The 24,488-nt window shown below is 39.7% G+C and overlaps 1 protein-coding gene across 5 annotated transcripts in view; it reads left to right on the forward strand.

Annotated features, from left to right (window-relative positions):
* LOC127411477 (kinesin-like protein KIF13B) overlaps positions 1-24,488 on the forward strand; it is a 72,394-nt gene that overhangs the window by 32,799 nt on the left and 15,107 nt on the right. For 4 of the 5 annotated variants that reach the window (XR_007892286.1, XR_007892287.1, XM_051647062.1 and 1 more), the window contains exons 3-32: positions 874-889; positions 1,005-1,065; positions 1,450-1,542; positions 2,246-2,426; positions 2,519-2,606; positions 2,780-2,914; positions 9,054-9,166; positions 9,846-9,957; positions 10,370-10,582; positions 10,679-10,789; positions 10,921-11,055; positions 12,148-12,278; positions 12,487-12,573; positions 12,685-12,872; positions 12,999-13,257; positions 13,457-13,619; positions 13,720-13,866; positions 14,638-14,787; positions 15,023-15,148; positions 16,497-16,670; positions 16,832-16,989; positions 17,514-17,646; positions 19,512-19,658; positions 19,770-19,799; positions 21,038-21,137; positions 22,199-22,325; positions 22,637-22,692; positions 22,962-23,086; positions 23,199-23,375; positions 23,722-23,814. Coding sequence is in view for 3 of the 5 variants with exons in the window: in XM_051647062.1 (XP_051503022.1) it covers positions 874-889; positions 1,005-1,065; positions 1,450-1,542; positions 2,246-2,426; positions 2,519-2,606; positions 2,780-2,914; positions 9,054-9,166; positions 9,846-9,957; positions 10,370-10,582; positions 10,679-10,789; positions 10,921-11,055; positions 12,148-12,278; positions 12,487-12,573; positions 12,685-12,872; positions 12,999-13,257; positions 13,457-13,619; positions 13,720-13,866; positions 14,638-14,787; positions 15,023-15,148; positions 16,497-16,670; positions 16,832-16,989; positions 17,514-17,646; positions 19,512-19,658; positions 19,770-19,799; positions 21,038-21,137; positions 22,199-22,325; positions 22,637-22,692; positions 22,962-23,086; positions 23,199-23,375; positions 23,722-23,814 (3,829 nt within the window). In the remaining 2 variants the exon portion in view is untranslated. Of the gene's footprint in view, positions 1-873; positions 890-1,004; positions 1,066-1,402; positions 1,543-2,245; positions 2,427-2,518; positions 2,607-2,779; positions 2,915-9,053; positions 9,167-9,845; positions 9,958-10,369; positions 10,583-10,678; positions 10,790-10,920; positions 11,056-12,147; positions 12,279-12,486; positions 12,574-12,684; positions 12,873-12,998; positions 13,258-13,456; positions 13,620-13,719; positions 13,867-14,637; positions 14,788-15,022; positions 15,149-16,496; positions 16,671-16,831; positions 16,990-17,513; positions 17,647-19,511; positions 19,659-19,769; positions 19,800-21,037; positions 21,138-22,198; positions 22,326-22,636; positions 22,693-22,961; positions 23,087-23,198; positions 23,376-23,721; positions 23,815-24,488 lie in introns of those variants that run through there. The other variant, XM_051647064.1, reaches the window with a different exon arrangement.

Below are 24,488 nucleotides of genomic sequence, written 5' to 3' on the forward strand. Positions count from 1 at the left end.
GAGGTGCCCTCTACAGATAACACAATTTTGAGTCAGGCCTAATAATGCATATTTACCCTGTAAACGGCAGGGCTTTTTCATTGAGATATGGTTTGTTTGTGTTCAGGTCCACTGAGCAAAGTACAACTGATGACATGGACATAGGATATGTGATTGTGTGCAGAGCTAGCGGTTCCTAGTTCCCATTTGAATGCGTTCATGGTGATGGCATGCTGTTTTGGTCTGCCTTGAGTCAGTGGGTCCACAGAATTTGTACAGTTAGCATTTATGAAGATTGTCTGGAGTGCCTGGAATAAATAATGGAAGAGCTCTGATTTAGATTAGGAAAAATGGCAGGTTTCTTCCCCCTAAATCAAAAATTCTGTGGCAGTACCATGGTACAGTGATGGTATCTGATGGTAATACAATGGTACTGAATGACTGCCAAATTTATATACCATGGTGGTGTGTACATGGCACTCAAAGGTACATAGAATGTCCAAAGAATTTCATAATATTACCATCTGATTCCATCGCTGTACCATATCTTAAATTGTGATATTACTATGGTACATGACAAAAAACAAACAAAAACACAGCTATAGCTATAACAACAATAAGGCCACACATACTAATAAAAGGGATACCTTGAACACATTGTTGCTGTAGATAAAAGCATCTGCCAGTTGAAACAATGTAAAAATATGGAATTATCATGGTACTATAACAATAATACCATGGTGATTATTATGGTACATTTTGTATTTTGTCTTTGAATGTCATCTTGCACATTGGTTTCGATTGAATTAAATGCTTTGTTGCTTTAAACAAATTATATTTTTCCTTCCAACAACAATATGCACCTTTTCACCAACATGTTGGATCGTCTTGTAGCAGGGGTCAGCCAAAGGTAGAGCTCTCATTTCTGCCACATACTCATCATGAAAATAATAGTTTTGTATGAATGGAATAAATGGAATGCAAAGCAGATATTAATTTACTCTTTGCTTTCTATTTTTGTCAAGGTCTTCGCCTACGACTACTGTTTTTGGTCAATGGATGAGTCAGAAACGGAGAAGTTTGCTGGTTAGTTCCTGGAAGCACTTTAACTACCAACCTTTTTGTTTATTTCTTGGTTCAGTACCAAGTATCCACCTGTATATTCTTTTCATGATGGTTCTTTTGCTGAGGGTTATTTTGGCAAATCAAGACCTTTAGCAGAAAGAAGTTTTTCAGGACATGAACTGTATCACTTTGTGTTTTAAGGTCTAAGTTCTTTAGGACAAGTGATTGATGTCAAGAATTCTGTCTTGAAATTATTTACGTCTGCTTAAAGCAAGCCTATTTTTTCTTATGATGGATTATAGTTACATGTTGTTAGCAAAGCTTTGTTTGACAGACTCGACTGTGTTTTCTGTTGCAGTACGTCAAGTCTTCTAGATTAATTATCCTTCGATCGTGTTTCTGCAGGTCAAGATGTTGTGTTTCAGTGCCTTGGGGAGAGTCTTTTGCACAACGCCTTTCAGGGTTACAATGCCTGTATTTTTGCATATGGGCAGACTGGTGAGTAATGCTTTGTATGCAATGACCCTTGGTCATGTTCAGTGTGGCTTTTTTTTTTTTTTTTAAAGTCACCATGAAATGGCCTTGCACAAGCATTTTACTTCTGTAATGTGCTTTAATGTATAGAAATCGACCGATAATCGATTTTAGTATACTTGCATAATATAGTATTACTTACATTATTATTAAAATATTCATAGGCTAATGCTTTATATATATTATTCTTGTAGCGTAATGATTATTTAGTTACCGTTGTTTAAAAAGGCACAAATAAAACGATTATTAAATATTGGTTCTGCATATTGCTTATCGGACATTTAATACAGTAAACATAAAATTAATCGTATTGATTGTAAAGAATGCAGGATGTGACTTGATTTATTAATTTGGAATTGACTGGATCATGAAAAGTGATCTGTAAATGACTGGTTTTTGAAGGGAAGGGGGTTGAAATGAAATCAGCTATAAAAGAAAATCATTTCAGAGGCAGAGCAATTTTTACATTTGGATGAAAAATTCCAAGAGAACATTTTTTTTTTCTTTGGAAAAATGTGTACCAATTAATTGTTTACAACAAGACCTGGAATGTGTATAAAGAAAGCAAATAGGGTCAGTTTTGATTCATGTTGACTTTTAAATGTGACTTCTTTTGGATAAGTGTTATGAGATAATTTTCTTTTTGTTGTAATGTCATTTCTCCCAGGCTCTGGGAAGTCATACACCATGATGGGTTCGGTGGACCAGCCCGGTCTGATTCCCCGCCTCTGCAGCTCCCTGTTTGAACGGACCATCCAACATCAACGGGAGGAGGAGAGCTTCACCGTAGAAGTCTCTTATATGGAAATCTACAACGAGAAAGTCCGGGACCTGCTGGATCCCAAAGGGTGAAGGCTATTGTGTCTTATGTTTAATCTCTGAGCTGTGCTCTAATGTCGATATTGATCTTACACAACTTCTGTTTGCCTTGTTTCCGCAGGAGTCGGCAGGCCTTGAGAGTGAGAGAGCATAAAGTTTTCGGGCCTTATGTAGATGGACTGTCCAGGCTGGCAGTAGAAAGTTACAAGGTATGGAACCATTTAGAGCAAAATATCTAAAAAGCTTTTACTTGATATTTAATGGTGGAATGAGATACTCTGTGCAATCATAGATCACATCCCCACCCAGAAAAAGTGTTTAGTTGTCCTCACCTTTTAAAGCATGGTGGAGATTCTAATCATGTCCTTTTTCCAACCTAAAGGACATCGAGTCCTTGATGTCTGAGGGGAATAAATCCCGCACTGTGGCTGCCACCAATATGAATGAAGAGAGCAGTCGTTCTCATGCTGTTTTCAAAATCATCCTCACACACACACTGAAGGACCTGCATTCAGGGGTAAGGACACATTTACACACGCCATTCTGAAGCTCAGAACTCCTTTCCATAGATTAAGATTTCAATGCAAGATAGAAAAGTGGAAAATAACTTAAATGGGAAGCGTTTTGCTCTTTTATAGTATTTATTGATAACACTTTACAATAAGGTTCCATTTGTTAACATTAGTAAATGCATTAGGTAACATGAAAAACAATTAACAATATATTTGTTACATCATTTATTCATATTTATTCATGTTTGTTAATAAAAATACAATTGTTCATTTTTAGTTCACAGTGCATTAACTAATGTTAATTAATACAATCTACAAAAAAGATATCTCTTTCATGTTAAACTTGATAATGAGTGACAGGACATTGTTTGTTTCTGGTTTACTGGTTAAGCTGGGATTTTGTGATATCATGGCTGGTTGAGAAACAAATTTAGAATAAAACTGGTTGTTTAAGTGTACATAAATTACCTCTGTGATGATAAGCTGTGCCAAGTTATTGAATAATGAATAGCCATTGATACGTAAACATGGATGATTTTATTTTAATGTGCTTATGGTTCATTCAACATTAATATCATGACAATTTTTAATGACTCGTTTGCTGTTTAGTTTGAATAAATGACCTGTATGGACTGGGGATGGGGAGAAAAGAGCAAGGAAAATCCTGTTCTCCATCAAATGTCCCCTTTAACTGTGTAATTTAATTTGGGAAAAGTGCTGCTTCTGCTGTTTGTTAATAAAACTCAGTCCTTGCCAAAGTGAACTAAATGAACTACTCTTCATGAACTAAAGCGAAGGGCAGAAGGAAGAGGAAGGCTAAGAACGAGTCATAGTATCCAGCATTTATGAACTCATGGATGGATGATACTCAAATACACTTATCAGCTGCTGTCAACCTGTTCTGCCCTGTTTTGGCACAGTGTTTTTAATTAGGCTTTTTGGCCCACTCTTGCTTTTTTTCATCAACTTTGGATTATTACATGTAATTTACTATTTGTAATACTGCCTAAGTCTTTTCTTTCGATTTATTCATTCATCTCAATTATTTAGCATCTAGCACCTTTTTTTTCTATGCTTTTCTATCAAAACAGACCTGCAACCCATTTTTGGGTCATGCCCCACCAGTTGAGAACAATTACTTTATAGCACACTGTGGGCCTTGGAAACCTTCCCTTTTCGGCTTCAACATGACCGCAGAGAGTGCACACGAAAATGTCAGGGAAATGAATGAATAAATTATAGAGTGTCCGAGTTCAGATGTCAGCTGATCTCCTTGACGCTCTGTCCTGGTGTCACTGTGCCTTTCTTTTGTGCCTAATGTCACAATCAACTGATGCAACTCTTGTCCAGCTCCTAATCTATAATTCAGCACAGCCAGGACTGTGCTGGTCACTCAACAGGTGTGTCATGCAAGACTACAACATAGAAATAAACTTAGTATGGTTTCAAATAGAGCACAACTGTGAACACCGACTTTTTCAGCGGAATTGGTTACGGAAGTATTTTTCCCATTCATTTTCTCCATAGGGACTTCAAGAAGCCATTTCTAAGCTACAGTATAAGCCAAACCAACCAGCTCTGATATGTATCTTAACATTTAAAAATTTTGATTTGATGCAAAATATTATATAAAAGGCTTAAAGACAAAGGTACCCCACTATGTACTGTTTCGTGCTACTCTTCTGATGAAGCATTGTAAATTACGTATTCAATCAGAAACGGAGGTGCTGTATAAAGATATTGAATCGTGGTCATTGATAAGTGTAAAAATAATATATTTTACGTTTATTGCAACATTTTTAGATATTTACAAATATATAGTTTGAGAGTGTAGGGAGACCGACTTGATTACGTTCTTTGTAATACTTTACTGTGAGTGAGCAATTGCTTAAATCACAGCTCTTTTACTGCGATTGAAGTTTTCATGGTATTATTTTTCTCTGATTGATGGATCTCTCTTCGGGATTATGGGTAGAGTAAGTCTTTACCTACAATTTGGTTAAAAAAAACAACAGTTGAAATCGCACTGACTTATGGGTTGTACAGAAGCATAATACCATTGTTTAAGAAACTCAGAGCTCAGGTAGGTCTAAACTGAAAGTTGTATATGTAATTGTTCAAAATCTGTTTCTAGAGAAAATGAATGGGAGTTTTACTTCCGGAACCTGACTATTGCCCTCTATAAGACATAGCTATAACTACATTTCCATTCAAGGGTTTTTTTGCGACAAAAAATGTAGCGCATCAAAAAGTTTAGCGATACAGCTGATGGAAACGCAGATTATTGCTAAAATTTCACAAGTGTCGGCATAATATTTTTCCATTTAACTCTAGCGCATAAACTCTGTCAGTAGTTCAAATGTCATTAAAAACTGGTTTGGAAACACTTTGGCATTAACACAAAAATATAGTGTCACATGATAGAATTTACTCCAATCGTTAGACTGTGTTAATCATGATGACAAGGAATACATCCTTGAAAGCCAGTTTATTGTATGTGAAGCATTACTCGCACTGTTATGGATTGGTCTTAACGGCATACCTGCACAGATCCGATGCTGCAGACACATCTGCGTCATGACACTTCCAGGAGTGCCAACACAAATATCTCTCATGCACCTGTCATCGACAAGTGCACAGAGAACAAATGAATGGCCACTCTTTGCAATTAATTTTATCGCGGTAGCCATCTGTTTATGTCACGGTTATGGTGTCAGAATTGTATATAATATCAACACCAAATCAGTATTCAGCAGTTTTCCTGTGGTGGTAGTGTTCATTTCACATGCGACGAAGGTAGCCAATCATAGCAGAGGTCATTGACCTAAAAAGTCTTAGAAGTAAACAGCTGGGTTTTACTACTGAACCTTTAAGGACTCAGGGAGGAGGTGCAAAATGGTCTTGTAAAAATAAATGACCAGTGTTTTTGATACAAGAAACCTTGACAAACTGTAAAAGGGAACTTAAAGAAACAGTTCACCCTAAAAAAAAAAGTCTGTCTTTGATTACTCACCCTGATGTCGCTCCAAGCCCATATGACGTCTGTCTTTCATCTGTGGAACACAAAAAGTGAATTTATTAGCTTGAAAATGTAGCATTAAAACACTGTAAGTAATCAGTACAACTCATGCACTATATTCCAAGTCTTTTGAAGTGACATGTGACCAAATGTGTGACATGACGTCATGACGTTTGGCCATGTATAGCTTTGAAAGACTTCGATTATACTTGATGAATCTTATAATTTACTTTTCTGTGCTGTAATTATGTTTTGGGGTCCTTTTTCAAGCAAGAACCAATGAGGTTTGAAGTTATTGACTTGGCCACCATATTTGATTTTTTGCACTTTATTAATGATTTCTGGGTGAACTATTCCTTTTAAGAGGAAAAAATAAATAAAATGCTGCAAAGTGTTGATTAGATCCCCTTCAAATAGCTAAAGAATGAACTGTGGCTCTATATGGTGTATTCTCACATTGTGCATGTGGAGCCAGAACCTTTGCCATACAACGGCTCTCTTTGTTGTTCTAATGCACTGTAATCTCAGTCCAGCTCCCCCCCCCCCACTTCTTTCCATATCCTCTCCTCTGCTGCTCACTCACATCTCTCTGCCTCTCCTCTCAATTAATCCTCATCTGTGATTGCTCAAAAGGGGGGGGGGTGGTATTGTGTAGAGTAAGGTCTGATGCTGGGCCTTATAAAGGAGCCCCACCCACATACTGTTCCGGTGCTGTGCAATTGTCAGGAGAACAATGGATGCTTGTCTACTGCCTGCCATAGCCTCTCTTACCATTGTTCCTTTGCAGTATAGGACTGCCCACCAGAATATGTCCAGCATGGTCATTCATACACTAATTTAAAGTTTAAAACCGTTTCCCCGGGTTTTTAAGGACAAGCACTGGCAGGCATGGAAATGTTCAGAAGCGAGAGATGATTGTCGTTTTTTTCCCTAATTGTTCGCTCATGGTACATTTAGTTCGTTGGCTAATGTGACTGGCCCATGTTTTTGGTGATGCAGCCTTTTCCTATCTGTCTCTTTGGCTATGTTCAGAATAGGATACTACTACTCATAATTCTGCAGTATGTGTACTATGCAGAGTATATGAATTCTTTTGGTATGGTATACCTGGATGACCTATTTTGGAAGCATGAGGGGGACCTACACAATATTAGGCAGGTGGTTTTAATGTTTTAATGTTAGCCACAACATTAAAACCAGCTGCCTAATATTGTGTACGGCCCCCTCGTGCCGCCAAAACAGCTCTGACCTGTCGAGACATGGACTCCACAAGACCTCTGATGGTGTCCAGTGGTGTCTGGCACCAAGACGTTAGCAGCAGATCCTTTAAGTCCTGTAAGTTCCGAGGTGGGGCCTCCATGGATCGGACTTGTTGGTCCAGCACATCACATAGATGCTCAATTGGATTGAGATAGGAATTTGGAGGCCAAGTCAACACCTTGAACTCTTTGTCATGTTCCTCAAACCATTCCTGATCAATTTTTGCAGTGTGGCAGGGCGCATTATCCTGCTGAAAGAGGTCACTGCCGTCAGTGAATACCGTTGCCATGAAGGGGTGTAGGTGGTCTGCAACAATCTTTAGGTAGGTGGTACATGTCAAAGTAACATCCACATGAATGCCAGGACCCAAAGTTTCCCAGCAGAACATTGCCCAGAGCATCACACTGCCTCCGCCGGCCTGCCTTCTTCCCATAGTGCATCCTGCTGCCATCTCTTCCCCAGGTAAACGATGCACACGCACCCGGCCGTCCACATGATCTAAAAGAAAATGTGATTCATCAGACCAGGCCACCTGCCATTGCTCCATGGTCCAGTTCTGACACTCATGTGCCCACTGTAGGGGCTTTCGGCGGTGGACCGGGGTAAGCATGGACACTCTGACCGGTCTGCGGCTACACAGCCCCATACTCAGCAAGCTGCGGTGCACTGTGTATTCTGAAACCTTTCTATCATGGCCAGCATTAAGTTTTTCTTAGCAATTTAAGCTACAGTAACTCCTCTGTGGGATCGGACCAGACGGGCTAGCCTTCGCTTTCTACGTGCATCAATGAGCCCTGGGCGCACATCTTTAAGCTATTCAAATGGGTTTGAAAGATTTGCGATGATGAATGACTCAGCTGAGTTTGCACATACTTGATTGACAGACCATGCATGTGCGCACAGCTGTTTCTATGAATGCGCGCACTGACTGACAGCCACGTGAAATATCAGCCGCATGAAACATTCTCACGAAACAACAGCTATGCTCAGTTATTCTTTGTTACATCCTTTTGCAGTTTATTTCTCTCTCTAGCTGTGCTTCAGCAATACAGAGAGCTACTGTGAATTCTCTGGAAAATGCACATTTGATAGGCTATTGATAAATGTGTTTTTGATGATGAAATCAATGCTGGCAGCAAAAGATGGCTCAGGTCGCATGTTGAGTAGCGCTGGTCTACGAAAATAGGTGGAAAATTACCAATACAAATTAAGATCTAAAGACATTTACATGTGTAAACGTAATAAAATGAATAATGATAATAATAATAATTGAAATATAAATAAACCATTACCTCTAGAAAGTTCAACACAACCCACATAATTTCTACTTTCATAAAATAGTTTGTTTACTTAGTCTGTGCTTAAAAGGATGGAAAACACCAGTTTTCCTTTTAGGTGTTAACCTAATAAATTCCCTTGTGTTCCCCAATTAATGCTGCCTAAAGAAAATTAATATGGAATATATATGAGCAAGATGAGCAAAATGAGCAAAATTACCCACTGCACATGAAATACCTGCATTTAATATCAGTTGCAATTTTTTAAAATTTTTCTACATTTTCTTGACCAGATATGTGGTCAGACTGGTAAGATTTGAAAATGTTTACAAAATTACCTTGATACCTCTTTTGAAAATGTGCATGATATATCCTGTGTCCACAGTGTACCATACTATTAGAGAGGTTTTTAGTTGCACAGTTTGTACTGTTGCATAATATTTTTATACAAAATATTGCATACTTTCTTACAAAAAAAGTATTCAGTCTATACTGTGTAGGATTCAGTAAGTATTAAGCCAGTATTCAATTTCGAACCACTAATTTCTCCCATTTCTGTCTTGTTTTTTTTACTCTTTCTTTCTACAGACAAGTGGGGAAAAGGTTAGTAAGTTGAGTTTGGTGGACCTGGCAGGAAGTGAGCGAGCTGCTAAGACGGGCGCTGCAGGCGAGCGGCTCAAAGAAGGCAGCAACATCAACAAGTATGCAAGCTCTGGACTCTTTCTGCATGATGCCTTCTTTCCTGTACCTCCATGTTTTTGTTTATGGATCTGTTTTGGTCCTAGTCCTCTTTTCGGGTGGTGAGAGAGGCATCTTAAAGGGAAAGTTTAACCAAAACTGCAAATTCTGACATTATTTATTCAGACACTCATGCCGTTCCCAACCCGTATGACTTTCTTTTTACCGTAGAACAGAAAAAGAGATGCTAGGCAGAATGATAGCCTCAGTCACCATTTACTTTAATTGTATGGAAAAAATTATGCAGTGAAAGTGAGTGGTGACTGAGGCTAACAATCTGCCTACCATCTCCTTTTTTCCACAGAATGTCATACTGTTTTGGAACAACATGAGAGTAAATGGTAGAAGAATTTTCATTTTTGGGTTCTGTATCCCTTTAAAAGTGTCTCTGAATGTGAGTCACCTTACGATTTTTTCTTTTTTTGGCACTAAGGCATCTTAAGCTGTGGAAAATCAGACGTGCAAAAAAAAAAGCTGAATCTAAAGGCACAGTTTGTTCTTAAGCAGTTTTATAAATCTGGAGAAGGCTTTTGGCCTGGCATTGCATACCATTCTGTTTGATGAGTTGCTCTTTCCTCTTCCATCTGTATTTCGCCACTTATTTTTTCCCCTTTCTCTTTCTTCCCTCTCAACACATGGAAGATCTTTAACCACTCTGGGGTTGGTGATCTCAGCGTTGGCAGACCAGGGCGCTGGAAAGAACAAGAACAAATTTGTGCCCTACAGAGATTCAGTGCTCACATGGCTGCTCAAGGTACGAACACTCATTCTGTCTGGTAAACAAGGGAGAGGGGAATTTTAACAGTATTTTTAACAGTTCTTCCAGTCCTTTTTCCAATGCCACACTCCCACATACGGTATGCTTGTCTACTCTGCTATCTAAATGGGGACATACCTTAGACTTTTTTTTTTTTTTTTTTGTATAAAGCTAATGATTATTACTTGAGACTAACCCAAACCCTATTTGCTTCAGTTGTAAATCGATTTTTCCAACTGAGCATCTCTCCAAAGGGAGGTTTTATCAGATTTGGCTCACTTTTTAGGACAATTTTGTATAGCTATATACTAAGCAATAGCTGTGTACACACAGTAGACTTTGTAGTGGTCAGCTTTCTGGAAAGTGACCACACTGATGGCTACTGTACTTCTTTCCACTGTAACTGCAGGACAGTTTAGGTGGAAACAGTCGGACCGCCATGGTTGCCACTGTGAGTCCAGCGGCAGACAACTACGATGAGACCCTGTCCACGTTGCGTTATGCCGACCGAGCAAAGAGCATCGTCAACCATGCCGTTGTCAATGAAGACCCCAATGCGAGAATTATCCGAGAACTCCGGGAGGAAGTGGAGAAACTGCGAGATCAGCTGACACAGGCTGAGGTACACACTACAACTTAGACTCTTAGATGCCTTTTTGATAGTGTGTCCTTTCAAAAAGTTAAAGGTGCATAAAATGACCAATTGTGTTCACCATAGTCTATGAAGGCGCCAGAGCTGAAGGAGAGGTTAGAAGAGTCTGAAAAATTGATCCTGGAGATGACGGTAACCTGGGAAGAGAAACTGAGGAAGACTGAGGAAATTGCACAAGTAACAGCCACAATAATTTATACTTTTTTATCTTGTTTCTTTGTTTACATCTGGCCACTCTAACTTTTGTTGTAATTTGTAACTTCATAACACTAGCAGACATGTTTTTCTTCATTTGTTTTATTCCTCAGGAGAGGCAGAAACAGTTGGAGAGTCTTGGCATTTCTCTGCAGTCATCTGGCATCAGGGTTGGTGAAGATAAGTGCTTCCTGGTCAACCTCAACGCTGATCCTGCTCTCAATGAACTGTTGGTCTATTACCTCAAGGTAACGTACAGCCAGAATATCATAGCTTGTTTGTGAGATATGCTTTGAGTAAGTGCTGTGGCCACATGCACATGCTCTGAAACATTGAGCTTTGGTGCTCATGTGGGCAGTGCAGGTTCGAATCCTGCTTGCAACACATCTTGATCTTGTTCATTCTCCCTCCCATCATATCCTGTCCTCTCCCGACTATGATCAATAAACGTGGCAAAGAGGGCTGAAATATAAATGTACTAATTTGTTTCTGAATTGCTAATTACATGGGCATTATAATTTTATATGTACATGCAGCCTGTCTTGGTAGATTTACTATGTGTGAATTGCTTGACAATATGGTGTGTGCTAAAGGGATAGTTCACCCAAAAATGAAAATTCTCTCATTTACTTACACATCTGGGATTGCATGAGGTTATGACTTTCTGTCTCCTGCTATATATACAAAGATTTTAGGTCTTTAGTTCCGTTCCATTCCGTTCAGTGCAAGTGAAGTGTGGCCAGAACTTTGAAGGTCCAAAAAGCACGTAAAGGCAGCATAAGGGTGATCCTTGCGACTCCAGTGGTTTAATCCATGTCTTCGGAAGCAATATGATAGGTGTGGGTGAGAAACAGATCAGTATAATAGTCCTTTTTTTACTATAAATCTCCACAGTCACATTCTTTTGTTTTTGGTGATTCACATTCTTCGTGCATTTCGCCATCTACTGGCCAGGGATGAGAATTTATAATAAAAAGGACTTGTATATTCATCTGTTTCTCACCCACACTGATCATATCACTTTTGAAGATATGGATTTAACCACTGGAGTCATATGGATTACTTTTATGCTGCCTTTTTATGCTTTCTGGACCTTCAAAGTTCTGGCCACCATTCACTTGCATTGAATGGACCAACCGAGTGGAGATATTCTTCTAAAAATCTTAGTTTGTGTTCTACAGAAGAAAGAAAGTCATACACATCTAGGATGGCATGAGGATGAGTAAATGATGAGACAATTTTTGGGTGAAATATCCTTTTAAGTGCTTGTAATTGTGTTAAGCCTGCATGGATGTACCATGTACAGTGTTAACAGCTGTTGACGCTGGCTTATTTTGCAGGAGCACACTAATGTTGGATCAGCAGACTCTCAGGACATCCAGCTTTGTGGGATGGGCATCCAGGCAGAGCATTGTGTCATTAACATCACTCCTGAGGGAGCTGTCTTTCTCAACCCTTACAGAAACTCACGGTAATACCATGGTGGTGGTTGCATAATGGTAAAAAGCTGGGCTGGTAATCTACAGGCCTTAAGTTCAAATACCATAGGTGGCAATTTAAGTCAGTTTGGATAAAAACTGTGTTCAATAGCAGATATCTAAATTGTCATCTTTGATAAACTCAACTATTAACTTGTAGCTGTTGTGTAAATTAACATTCTGTTGTGTCTGTTGTTGCAGAACTTGTGTTAATGGATCTCCAGTCACGAGTCGGCAACAGCTTCACCATGGTGATCGGATTTTATGGGGAAACAACCACTTTTTCAGGTCAGTGTTACAGAGGTTAAGAACATCTGTGATAAACTGCATTGAGCAAAACTTGTGAAGGACCATTATGGGTCTGCTTTTATGATGACTCTTAGTCCATGTCTTATTCAGGATAAACCTCCCGAAGCGGCGCTCACGAGGTGAGGAAGAGGAGGGTGAGGGAGGGAATATGAAGAACAGTAACAGCAGTGAACAGCTGGATGGAGAGGGAGACACAGCCAGTGAGGTGTCTAGTGAGGTCAGCTTCAGCTATGAGTTTGCTCAGACTGAAGTCATGATGAAAGCCCTAGGGAGCAACGGTGAGTTTTAGACGCATGAGAATCGCTGCATTAAAAACACAATACGAATGAATTATTGAAGTCGTAAAGGTGCAGTAACAAAAACAACATGTAAAACTAAATGACAACTGTTTTTCCATATTTCAGACCCCATGCAGGCTGTACTTCAGTCTCTGGAGCGGCAGCATGAGGAAGAGAAGAGGACTGCTCTGGAGCGCCAGCGGCTCATGTACGAGCAGGAGCTGCATCAACTACGCAGACAACTTACCCCAGACAGACAGAGCATGCAGATACCGCAGTCACAGCCCCTGCAGCCACACTACTGCAGCTTGGAGAGACTGAGCCAGGGAGGGATGTCTTCATCACCCAGTGCCCAGCATCGCCTGCGCCAGTGGAGCGAGGAGAGGTGAGCAGAATTACCTTGTAATAAAGCATTGAAAGAGCAATAAATATAAATATCTCAGGGTTTATGTGATGGATGGACGGAAGGCTAGGCGAATACAGAGACAGAAAATAAGAAAGAAAGAATTTAGTATTCTCCAAAGCAGAAATCTAGGAATAGTTTGATGTAATGTGTTAAAATGATAACTGTTGTTTGATCCCAGAGAGGCAGTGTTGACGCGGAGTTTGAGGAAGCTGAGGGAGCAGATTGTGAGGGCTAATCTGTTAGTGCAGGAGGCGAGCTTCATTGCTGAAGAGCTGGACAAAAGGACAGAGTACAGAGTTACTCTGCAGATCCCTGCCGCAAACCTCAATGCCAACAGGAAGGTCAGTCACCATTTACACCAGCACACAGGATAACTTAACCATGGTCTGCCATCATGTGGTTCGTTAATGTTTTTTTTTTTTTTTGTGTTTGTGTGTGTAGCGAGATGCTGTATTGAGCGAACCTGCCATTCAAGTGAGGAGGAAAGGCAAAGGGAAGCAGATCTGGGCCCTTGAGAAGATGGAAAACCGGCTGGTGGACATGAGAGAGCTTTATCAGGAGTGGAAGGACTTTGATGAGGATAATCCTGTAAGCTCCAATTCATCACATGTTTTACTATTTAATAACACTGCTGAAATAAAATGGCTTGAACCAGGTGGTCTTCAGGATGGTGTCCCACCCTGACCAAGCTGGTTTAAACTGGTCTCCCAGCCTGGCTAATCTTGTCTCCCATCTTGGCCAAGCTGGTCTTCACCTTGTCTAGCTGGTCTCCCATCTTAGTCAGGCTTGTTTAATCTGGTCTAGCTGTTATCCCAGTCTGGTTTAGCTGGTCTTCTACTGGTCTGGCTGGTCTCCCATCTTGGCCATGCTGGTTTAAGCTGGTCTAGCTGGTCTCCCAGTCTGGCCTTGCAGGCATTCAGCTGGTCTTCCATCTTGGTGATGCTGGTTAACCTAGTCTAGCTGGTCTTCCAGTTTGGTCTAGCTGGTCTCCCATCTTGGCCAATCTGGTTTAGGCTTGTCTTCCAGTCTAGTCAAGCTTGTCTTCAACTGGTGTAGCTGGTCTCCCATCTTTGCCAGGCTAGTTTAATCTGGTCTCATAGTATGGCCAAGCTGTTCTAGCTGGTCTCCCATCCTGGCCAAGCTAGTTTAAGCTGGTCTCCCAGTCTGGCCAAGCTGGTCTAGCTGGTCTCCCATCCTGACCAGGCTAGTTTAAGCTGGTCTAGCTTGTCTCCCAGTCTGGCCAAGCTGGTCTTCAGGCAGGAAGGCCAGCTAAGACCAATAAAAAGCTTAAACATTTCCATCAGGAAAAGGATGAAAAAGAGCTGCTATAGGCGTAATCTTTCTCTTTGTGTCTCATAGGTGATGCGATCATACTTCAAAAGAGCAGACCCATTCTTTGATGAGCAGGTGAACCACAGTTTGATCGGTGTGGCCAATGTTTTCCTTTCCTGCCTCTTCTATGACGTGAAACTGCAATACGCTGTTCCCATAATCAATCAGAAAGGAGAGGTGAGAATGATACGTTCAGATTTTACAGCACCAGTCAGCTAAATGAAATCAGTGCTTTGATATGTTATGAATATTTCACAACTGACTATTTCATTTCATGAAGATGAGATGGGGCATAAATTCAATCAAGTGCAATATGACCTGTGAAATTGGATCTAATAGTCATGATATAAAGCACAGATGTTTATTTCCAGTGGTCCGGTGAAGCGTTGTGTTCATTTGTTGCTTGTGTCAGGTTGCTGGGCGACTACACGTAGAGGTGATGAGAGTGGGTGGGGGGTTTGGTGACAGCATAGCCGGAGGAGATGACAGTGATGGAAGCCCAGAGGGCGAAGTACAGGAACGCAAGCTGGTTTGTATGGTGAGTATTGAAGTTTTAGGGCCACCTGCATTAGATTATTATTTTTTTTAAAGGTGGAGTAAGCGATTCCTGAGAAAGACTGTTGATATGTTGACTGTTGACAAAACTACAGTGACCAAAGAGGACAGTAGATTTGTAGCTAGCTAGCAAAGAAGCTAACATTACCTAGCATAACATTTCGATTTATGTATCAATCCAAATAATCCCACTGTGCTAACACACTTGTGTTTTTATGCCATCATGGCTATAAAAACCTGTGCAAACGTTGTACGGACAAATACCAAGATGTAGAGCGAACAACAGCACAGCAAGTGATGTAAATAACGTTCGCTAGGTAGTTGGTTAGCAGACTGTTGCTATAGTTGCTGTTGTGAAGATAACATGCAGAGAGGACGAGACGGTTTCCCAGAGCCAGCACACCAGCTCCAGACAGCGACACTCACAACTTTCCTGCTACTATAGCTAACATCACAACAACAGCATATCTTGGTTCTGTGAAACATAGCAAAACTAATGTTTCCCACCTATCAAGCAGAAACAAAGCAACCTCAGCATCCGTCTTCAGGTCTTTCAGCTCTCGCAGGTCTGTCCACCATTGGAAAGCCTCTCCGATGTATTGCGGCTCCTAGCCCTTGCCTGATCATACCCCTTCTTTTTCATTTTATATTCTTCTGACCTCTTTCTCTTGGGCTGTTTCTCGGCCATCTCTCCTGCTTGGAGTTCAGCAAGTTAGCATTAGCCAGATTTACCGTCCCTCTTCTTCTAATGAATTTCCCTCTCGTTCACTGCCCCATTTCCCCCATCTCCCCTCCCCCCCGATCCTGTGCATGAGCACGAACCACCCCCTGTTGCTGGTTGGCTGAAATATTGTTGCGTGGATCGGTCTGATCCACTTTGTTTATTTTCCCATTTACAGAGCCAGGACTGTGTACAAGCACCGGAATTGTTTTCAGCGCACACTATATTCGTGGAATTTGACAAAGTGTATTGGATTAAAATGACTTACTCCACCTTTAATTCATTTTTTATTGCATTTAAAGTATATTTATTACTATGTATATTTATTACTATTAATACTATGGCATATTAATTTCTGCCATAGCAGAAAAGGATTCTATGCTGTGTTCACTATACATCAAAATAAGATTCCCAAGTTCCCATGTATGATATAGTTTACAGTATTTTTAAGTGCAAAATTCCACAGAGAGGTAATAAATTATCCAATTTTTAAAAGCAATGCTTTGGCTTCTAATATTTGGGATAGGATTCAGGCGTCTTAACCAGCTCTGTTAGGTTTAGATGCTAGTTACATATTAACAATATTTTTTTTCTCATGTCTCTCAAACAGATTAAGATCCTACAAGCTACCGGTCTCCCGCAGTACCTGTCCAATTTTGTCTTTTGTCAGTACTCATTCTGGGATCAGCCAGAGCCCATCATTGTTGCCCCAGAAGTGGATCCCTCCGCCTCTTTCTCAAGCAGCAAAGACCCCAACTGCATGGTGGTGTTTGACAGTTGTAAGGTACGAGTCAAGCCATGTGTTCTTGCAATCTTATAGTGCGGTAGCACAATGTAATTTACACAAGTTGGAACAACATTCCTATCAAGAAAGTTCATTAACATTGGCAGAAAAGGATTAACCAAGTATAAATCTATAGTTGTGTTTTACTCTCTGTATGATAGGAGTATGCTGTGACTGTGACAGAGGAGTTTATCGAATATCTGACAGAGGGCGCAATGGCCATCGAGGTGTACGGACACAGGCAGTCTGATCCTGGCAGGAACCCTGCGCTGTGGGATCTCCGCATCATCCAGGCCAAAACACGCACATTACGTGATAGGTGTGGAGTAAAATCCAGCCCTGAACCCCTTTCCAAGTGTCTGATTAGCCTGATATAACCAAGGTTCCCACCTGCAAAAAAGCCCTGGAGTATCAAGGCATTTAAATATTGTGTTTTCTAGGCCTGGCAAAGTCATGGAAATTGTGATCGTTTTTCTAGTTATGCTCTGCTCTAAACTATTTCAATGGCTATGTTTTGCTTGTTTCATACTGTACAGTAAAACTTGTCGGCAAGCCGTAGTGATGTCTGATGTTTGATGAATTGTTCTCTTCAGTTATTTTCACTGAACTGGTTCACAGATCAGTCTGAATGATTCATTAGCCAATCTGTTTAAATTATTTAAAAAAAAAAATCATTTTCCAGTTATCAAACTACTGAAAAGGTCATTGAAAAATTATGGAAATCTACTGGTCAAAAGGTGTGGGCACCCTGTACAGATCATTCCCTTAGAAATCGGAAGTGTTGCACAATTGTAGTGTTGGCGTTGACCTTTTTTTTTTTTTTTTGACTTATGCATTTTCCAGGTGGAGTGAGGTCACGCGTAAGCTGGAAATGTGGGTGCAGATACTGGAGCTGAATGAGAATGGAGAGTACATGCCTGTTGAAGTTGTACAGGCGCGAGATATTCGAACTGGAGGCATCTTCCAACTTAAACAGGTGAGCACTGAATAAACTTCTCATGTTTCTGTGCAGTTATGCATTAGACCAGTGGTTGTCACTAGGTTGTTCTGTTTTTGTGAATACTTTGTTACATAAATATATAAAAATAAATATTTTTAAAACATAAAAATAATAATAATAATAAAAAGTGGTACTGCTGCTTGAGCAACCCCTGGACATGAACACATTGCAAATTGCACATGTTGTCAGCCAAAGACTTTTGTTTTATTTCATGAGACCTCCAGGGGGCGCTTAGCCGCTGAGAAAACCGAATCCTCCATTCATCCGCATTTAACTGTAAGACAGTTTTATATCTCATTATGGAGACATTTTACACTAGACATTTTAAAACTGATAATTACAAGGATTCAAACATGTGAATGAAAACAAGCCTCAGCAGTCTTTATAAAAGTATTTTTAAATCCTTATCCAGTTATATTAAACGACTGCGGCCCATCCTGGCCAGCGCAAAATAAAAAGTAACAAGTATCACGTGACAGTGCCGTCTATGTGCTGTTGCGGCTGCGGTCAGGACCTCTGTACAATAATTTAAGCTTGATTAATTATACTGACAAACTTTATTTCAAAGACATTTCTGCCATCATTTACTCACCCTCGTCGTGCCAGTATGACTTTTTTTAATCCGTGAAACACAAGATTGAGGGTTGAGAGTGAGATCGTGATTGTGGCTGTCTAAGCTCCAAAAGCACACATCAAAGCACCTTAAAGTAGCCCATAACACTCGTGCCTTAGATCTAAATTCTTCTGAAGCCGTATGATAGTGTTGTGAGAGGAACAGACCGAAATTTAAGAGTTAATTCACCACTTCACCCATTTGAAACCGGCACGCCCGCCAGTTGCGAGCGCACCTGACACCATGAACGCTTTGGGCTGTCGAGAGCTGTGCGTGCAAGACGCGGTGCCAGCCTGCAAGGCGAAAGTTTAAACAAGGCAGGAGAAAAGGCAGAGGCAAATAATTTGTGCATATTGCTTCTTGTGTTCATTGTCAGTATTTTTGTTGAATGTGTGAAAGTGAAAGAGATTTGAGAATGGGCCAGCCTTCCGTGCCCCCCTATTGCACCCCACACTTTGAGAACCACTGCACATGTTGGCTTTATTTTAGCATAAAAATGCATCGCATGAAATACCTTATGACTCATGTTTGAGGCTTATTTGTCACATGCAACGGGATGTTTTTGACAGCTTGCATTCGAAAATTCTTAACAACTTGTTTTTTTTTTTAATGGCTCATATGCTTGTGAACTTTGATAGAACACCAGAGCACGAGTAAAACACAAAGCAGTGTGGGTAGCATTTTAGTAAAGGGATAAGTATGTTACCTGTGTGTGTGTGTGTGTGTGTGTGTGTGTGTGTATTACAGGCAGTGTTGGGTGTAGTGCATTACTAAGTAATTAATTATTGTAATTAAATTACTTTTTCATTGAAAAAGTAAAGTAAGGGATTACTCTTACTTTTTCAATAATTTAATTAGTTACTTCAGATATAATTGCGTGAAATTCTGTATAGACTCTGTATAGAACAATTGAATTTAAAATCGAAATTTAATGTCTAAAGCTAAAATGTATGTTTTCTAATTTAATGCTGCCCGCTTAAATTCTTTTGCCAGTTCATGAATTATTTATTTGATTTTATATGATTTATTTGAAATAATTATAAGAAAAGTTTCATGTCTATCCTTGTATGTTTGAGGTTGATAAGGGTTTTAGAAAGTAATTAGAAATAAGTAATGCAGTTACTTTTCAGATAGAGTAATTAGTACAGTAATCTAATTACACTGTAGAAGATGTAATTAGTAGTAATTAATTACTTTTTTAGAGTAACTTACCTAACACTGATTACAGGGCCAGTCTCGACGGGTGCAGGTAGAGGTGCGTTCTGTGCAGGATTCCGGCACAATGCCTTTGATAGCAGAGATCATTCTGGGGGTGTCAATCGGCTGTGTGGAGATCAGACAAGTGCGGATAACCAAAGCGAATGATCCACAAGAGGTAAAAGTTATTTGTCACTTAAGCTTTTAAGTTTGATGAATTTATATAATGCAGGATAATGTCTGTTGATGTTCGAGAGTCGGTAACTTTCCTATTGTTTTTGTTTTTTAGCCTGAGGGTGATGAAATGGACAGTTATCAGGTATGTTTCATTTTAACATGTTTTTGCAGTTTTTTTTTTTTTTTTTTTAGCTAATAAGAATCAAAATTATTTAAGATTACAAATTAATTATTTGATCACCATAAATGTCAGAGCTATTACTTACTTGTTGTTCTCCACTGTCCTTAAAGGCAATAAAAAGGCCAAATTTATAGGTGTACTCAGTAACATTTGTGTTTATGTTCTCTGACACTTAGCACTATTCAAATGCGCTGTTCAATCAGCCATAATTAATTTATTTAGCAAGAGCAAGCATTTAAAGGGAATAGTTTGACCAAAAAGAAAATTCTCTCATTTACTCACACTCATGCCATCTCCGATGTGTATGACTTTATTTCTTCTGCTGAACATAACGATTTTTAGAGGAATATCTTAGCACTGTAGGTACATACAATGCAAGTGAACGGTGGCCAGAACTTTGAAGGTTCGAAAAGCACATAAAGTCAGCATAGTGATCCATACAACTCCAGTGATTAAATCCATATCTTCAGAAGCAAAATGATAGGTGTGAGTAAGAAACAGGCCAATATTTAAGTTTTTTCTTTACTTTAAATCTCCACTTTCACAATCTTTTTTTCGATTTGCATTCTCCATGCTTATTGCCACCTACTGGTCAGGGATGAGAATTTATAGTAAAAAGGACTTTAAATATTGATGTGTTTTTCACCCACTCCTATCATATTGCTTCAAAAGACATGGATTTAACCACTGGAGTTGTATAGATTACTTTTATGCTGCCTTTATGTCCTTTGTGGAGCTTCAAAGTTCTGGCCACCATTCACTTGCATTGTATGGACCTATGGAGCTGAAATATTCTTCTAAAAATCTTTGTGTTCTGCAGAAGAAAGTAAGTCATACACATCTGGGATGGCATGAGGGTGAGTAAATGATGAGAGAAACTCTTTAATTTTTGGGTGAACTGTCCCTTTAATTGCAGGGGATTATCTATATAAAGCGAGTAATATTCGGCTTGTGATATGATCTTAACATGGCGGCGCTCATGAATGTCCACCCAGCACCATATGTAGAGCACAACAGTTTTTCCTTAAAACTGATGTCTTGAGTAACAGATTCTTCAAAATTTCTATTCTACTATTACTATTTCTTTCTGTTTAAAAGTTTACATTGCGCCTTTTACATAAAAATAAAATAAATACAATATAAACAGTAAATGCTTTAAAGTTGCCAGTGATTTTTATATTTAATTCATCGTCTTGTAGGAGCGAGATTTGGAGCGTCTGAGGCGTCAGTGGCTCACTGCTCTCACTAAGAGACAAGAGTATCTGGACCAACATCTTCAGTCCCTTGTCTGCAAAATGGGTAAACACCAACCGGACAGTTGATTTGTTTCTTCAGTTTGCTACTAATTGACATTTTGTCTTTGAGGGGGAGCTCAAGCATTTAAACAGCATAATCTTTGTGAAAACAGCTGATGAAGATATAGAGCACCCAGAAACAAAGTATATTGTTCTGTTTTCTTTCATAATGTTTTGTGTGGTGGGTTTTTAAAAGAAAAGTTCACCCCAAAATTACAATGAATTCATTATTTACTCACCCTCATGCCATCCCAGATGTGTATGACTTACTTTCTTCTGCAGAATACAAAAAAAGGTTTTTTGAAGAATATCGCAGCTCTGTACGTCCATACAATGCAAGTGAATGGTGACCAATTGGTTTTGGGTGAGAACAGACCAAAATATAACTCCTTTTTCACTGTATATCTTGCTATTGCAGTCTCTAGGCACGATCATGGTTTCAAGCTCGATTACACTTCCTAGCGCTTGACGCATGCACAGAGCACTAGATGGCGCTAAGAAGTGTAATCGAGCTTGAAATAATCAGGAGACATGGATTAAACCACTGGAGTCGTATGGATTACTTTATGCTGCCTTTATGTGCTTTTTGGAGCTTCAAAGTTCTGGCCACCATTCACTTGCACTGAATGGATCTACAGAGCTGAAATATTCTTCTAAAAATCTTCATTTGTGTTCTGCAGAAGAAAGTCATACATACACATCTAGGATGGCATGAGGGTGAGTAAATGATGAATTTAAATTTTTCGGTGAACAACGCCTTTATCTGTTACACTGTGTCCTAACCATCCCTGACGGCGAAAAGCATTTCGCGCCAAGATATTTATAAGTTATTTGGTTTCTATTTTCAGCCCCTCTTGCATTGGTCTAAAATCTCACTCACATAGCTCTATAAACATCAAATATTTTCTGCTTGGATGTTTATTTTGTTGATGCGTGCATTATTTTATAGGTAGTTATGTTTCACATGTAGAGATGTATTTTGTCCTGAAGTATTTTATTAATAGCAGAGGTTCCTTGATTTATATGTGTGTGTGTGATGGTGATGAGTCTGCTGTCTTTGCTCAGATAAGTCAGAGGATGATGTGGAGAGGGAGGCGCAGCTGCTCGAGGGCCGTCTGACGCTAACTGAGGAGAGAAATGCAGTCATGGTGCCCTCTGCTGGCAGTGGAATACCAGGAGCTCCTGCTGAGTGGTACGACACCTGTAACAGACCTATAACCATAATGCTAACTTTTTTAAATTTAATCAGAAGAGCTAATTAAGGGTACATATTCCAGCCATGTCTTGTGCAGGGTTTTAAAGAAATGTAACCACAATTCAGTCTCAAGTTCTGTGTAGCTTGCGTTTAAAATGAAGAGAGTAGGTTGTTATAATGTTTTGATAGATTGATATATATAAATTTGAGGCATTGTTAGTTCAACTGGTGTCAGTATCATTTAAACAGTTTTACAAATGTTTTGTTGTTGATATTTGGGTCATGAGTTATTATGTCTCTCTTGGCAGGGTACCAGTGCCTGGGATGGAAACCCACATTCCTGTGCTTTTCCTCGACCTAAGCGGTATGTTTTTCCTGCCTGCTGAAGAACAGCAATGTCCTCTGTGACCCTTGCACATTTCTTCGGTTGCTCCCGAATGTTCAAGTTGCTCATGTCAGTACAATGAAAGTAAAAGGTGACCGTGGCTGTCCCTGATCCCCATCCACCTTTTTTGAAAGAAAACCCCCCCCAAAAGAACAGCTGCTGAATATTTCTTTTTGTGTCTTTTTTTTGGGTGAACTGTTCCTTTAATACCAGGTGTAAACAGGGCTTTTGTTTCTCCCTTCCTCCAGCCGATGACTTCAGCTCTCAGGAGAACCTGGATGTCCCCGAGGCTGGAGGCTGGGATGCCACACTTAGTGCAGAGGATGAGGATGAGTTTTTTGACCTTCAGATTGTCAAACACTATGATGGAGAGGTGAGAATGTCTCTCACAATACTGCCTTAACCCGGAGGGCTCATGTAGGGTGTATCTGTTGCCTAATACCATGAAATGGAGGAAAGGATTGTTAAAACCTTTTTTCTTCCAGGTGAAAGCCGAAGCCTCTTGGGACTCCACAGTTCATGAGTGCCCGCAGCTGAGTCGAGGTGCCACCCAAGATCAGAGAGTGTACCTGATCGTTCGCACCGTAGTACAGCTCAGCCACCCTGCAGAGATGCAGCTAGTCCTGCGCAAACGCATCTGTGTGAACCTCACTGGACGACAGGTGCGGCATAATCTGTTCTATATGGCCTACCTACACCATCATCGGAATTTGAAGACCCAATTTTTTTTTTGTCGACCATTTAATTGTAATTTTATTGCAATTATTTAAACTTCAACAAACATTCAACCATTCAAACTTTCTGTAGATTATTTCAGCCTTTTTAGAAAAACTCCCAATTTGACTTGCACTGACAAAATATTTGGCATTCAATGTGTAACTACTGGCAATGATGTCATTGTAATAGTTGCATATTGATTTGTGAACGGTCTTTGTCACATACATAACATGCAAATACTGGTCTTTCCTTCACAAAATGCAATTTGTATTTATTTATATACATGCATAGGGATTTGCTCAAAACTTCCTGAGGAGAATGTCCACCAGGAGCATCATACCTGGCTGTGGTGTGACCTTTGAGGTGGTCTCCAACATCCCAGGGGTAAGCATGCAAAAGCTGCCATTAAAAACAACAGTCTAAGTGTGAGGCATGTTAAAGCTCATGCAAAGATATACCGGTCATGATTGTTGGCCATTATAAACAAGAAATTGTAATAATTATTAGGCCTGGGCGATATATCGAATATCCCCCAAATAATTGTGGCGATTTTGTTGACAATATTAAATTAAGCTGTATTGTGAAAATCGTCTCTTATTTGGCGTTTAACTTTCATAAAGAGCGCATAAGTAGACTAATTTCACTATCCTGCACAATTAATCAAAATAACATCAAACTGGTGATATGATCAATGTGACTATTAAACCGCAAAAGGCTGTGATTTTAAGAAAAACTTGGTCTGTGTATGCTTCAGGAAAAAAACAGACACGCTGAACTGTATGCACAGGGCTAATGGTGTTTTCAACGCTCTCAGAGGAGTCCATTTGCATTGTGAAATCAAAGTACTGCAGGTTCAAGCATTGACGTAATTCCAAACATTAATAATGGCTACAAGTTATTATACAAATCTACCAACGCTACACAGTATAACAGAAAAAGAGAAGATGACAGCGCTTTTCTAGATGCAGAGCATTGTAAACTGTCAAATACACAAAAATACAAGCTTCAGGTGAAGGTGAAATAAAAAGGACAGAAGTATACTACATTTGTGTAAAACA

The sequence above is a fragment of the Myxocyprinus asiaticus genome, chromosome 20 (genome assembly GCF_019703515.2).
Source record: "Myxocyprinus asiaticus isolate MX2 ecotype Aquarium Trade chromosome 20, UBuf_Myxa_2, whole genome shotgun sequence".
NCBI classification, from domain to species: domain Eukaryota; kingdom Metazoa; phylum Chordata; class Actinopteri; order Cypriniformes; family Catostomidae; genus Myxocyprinus; species Myxocyprinus asiaticus.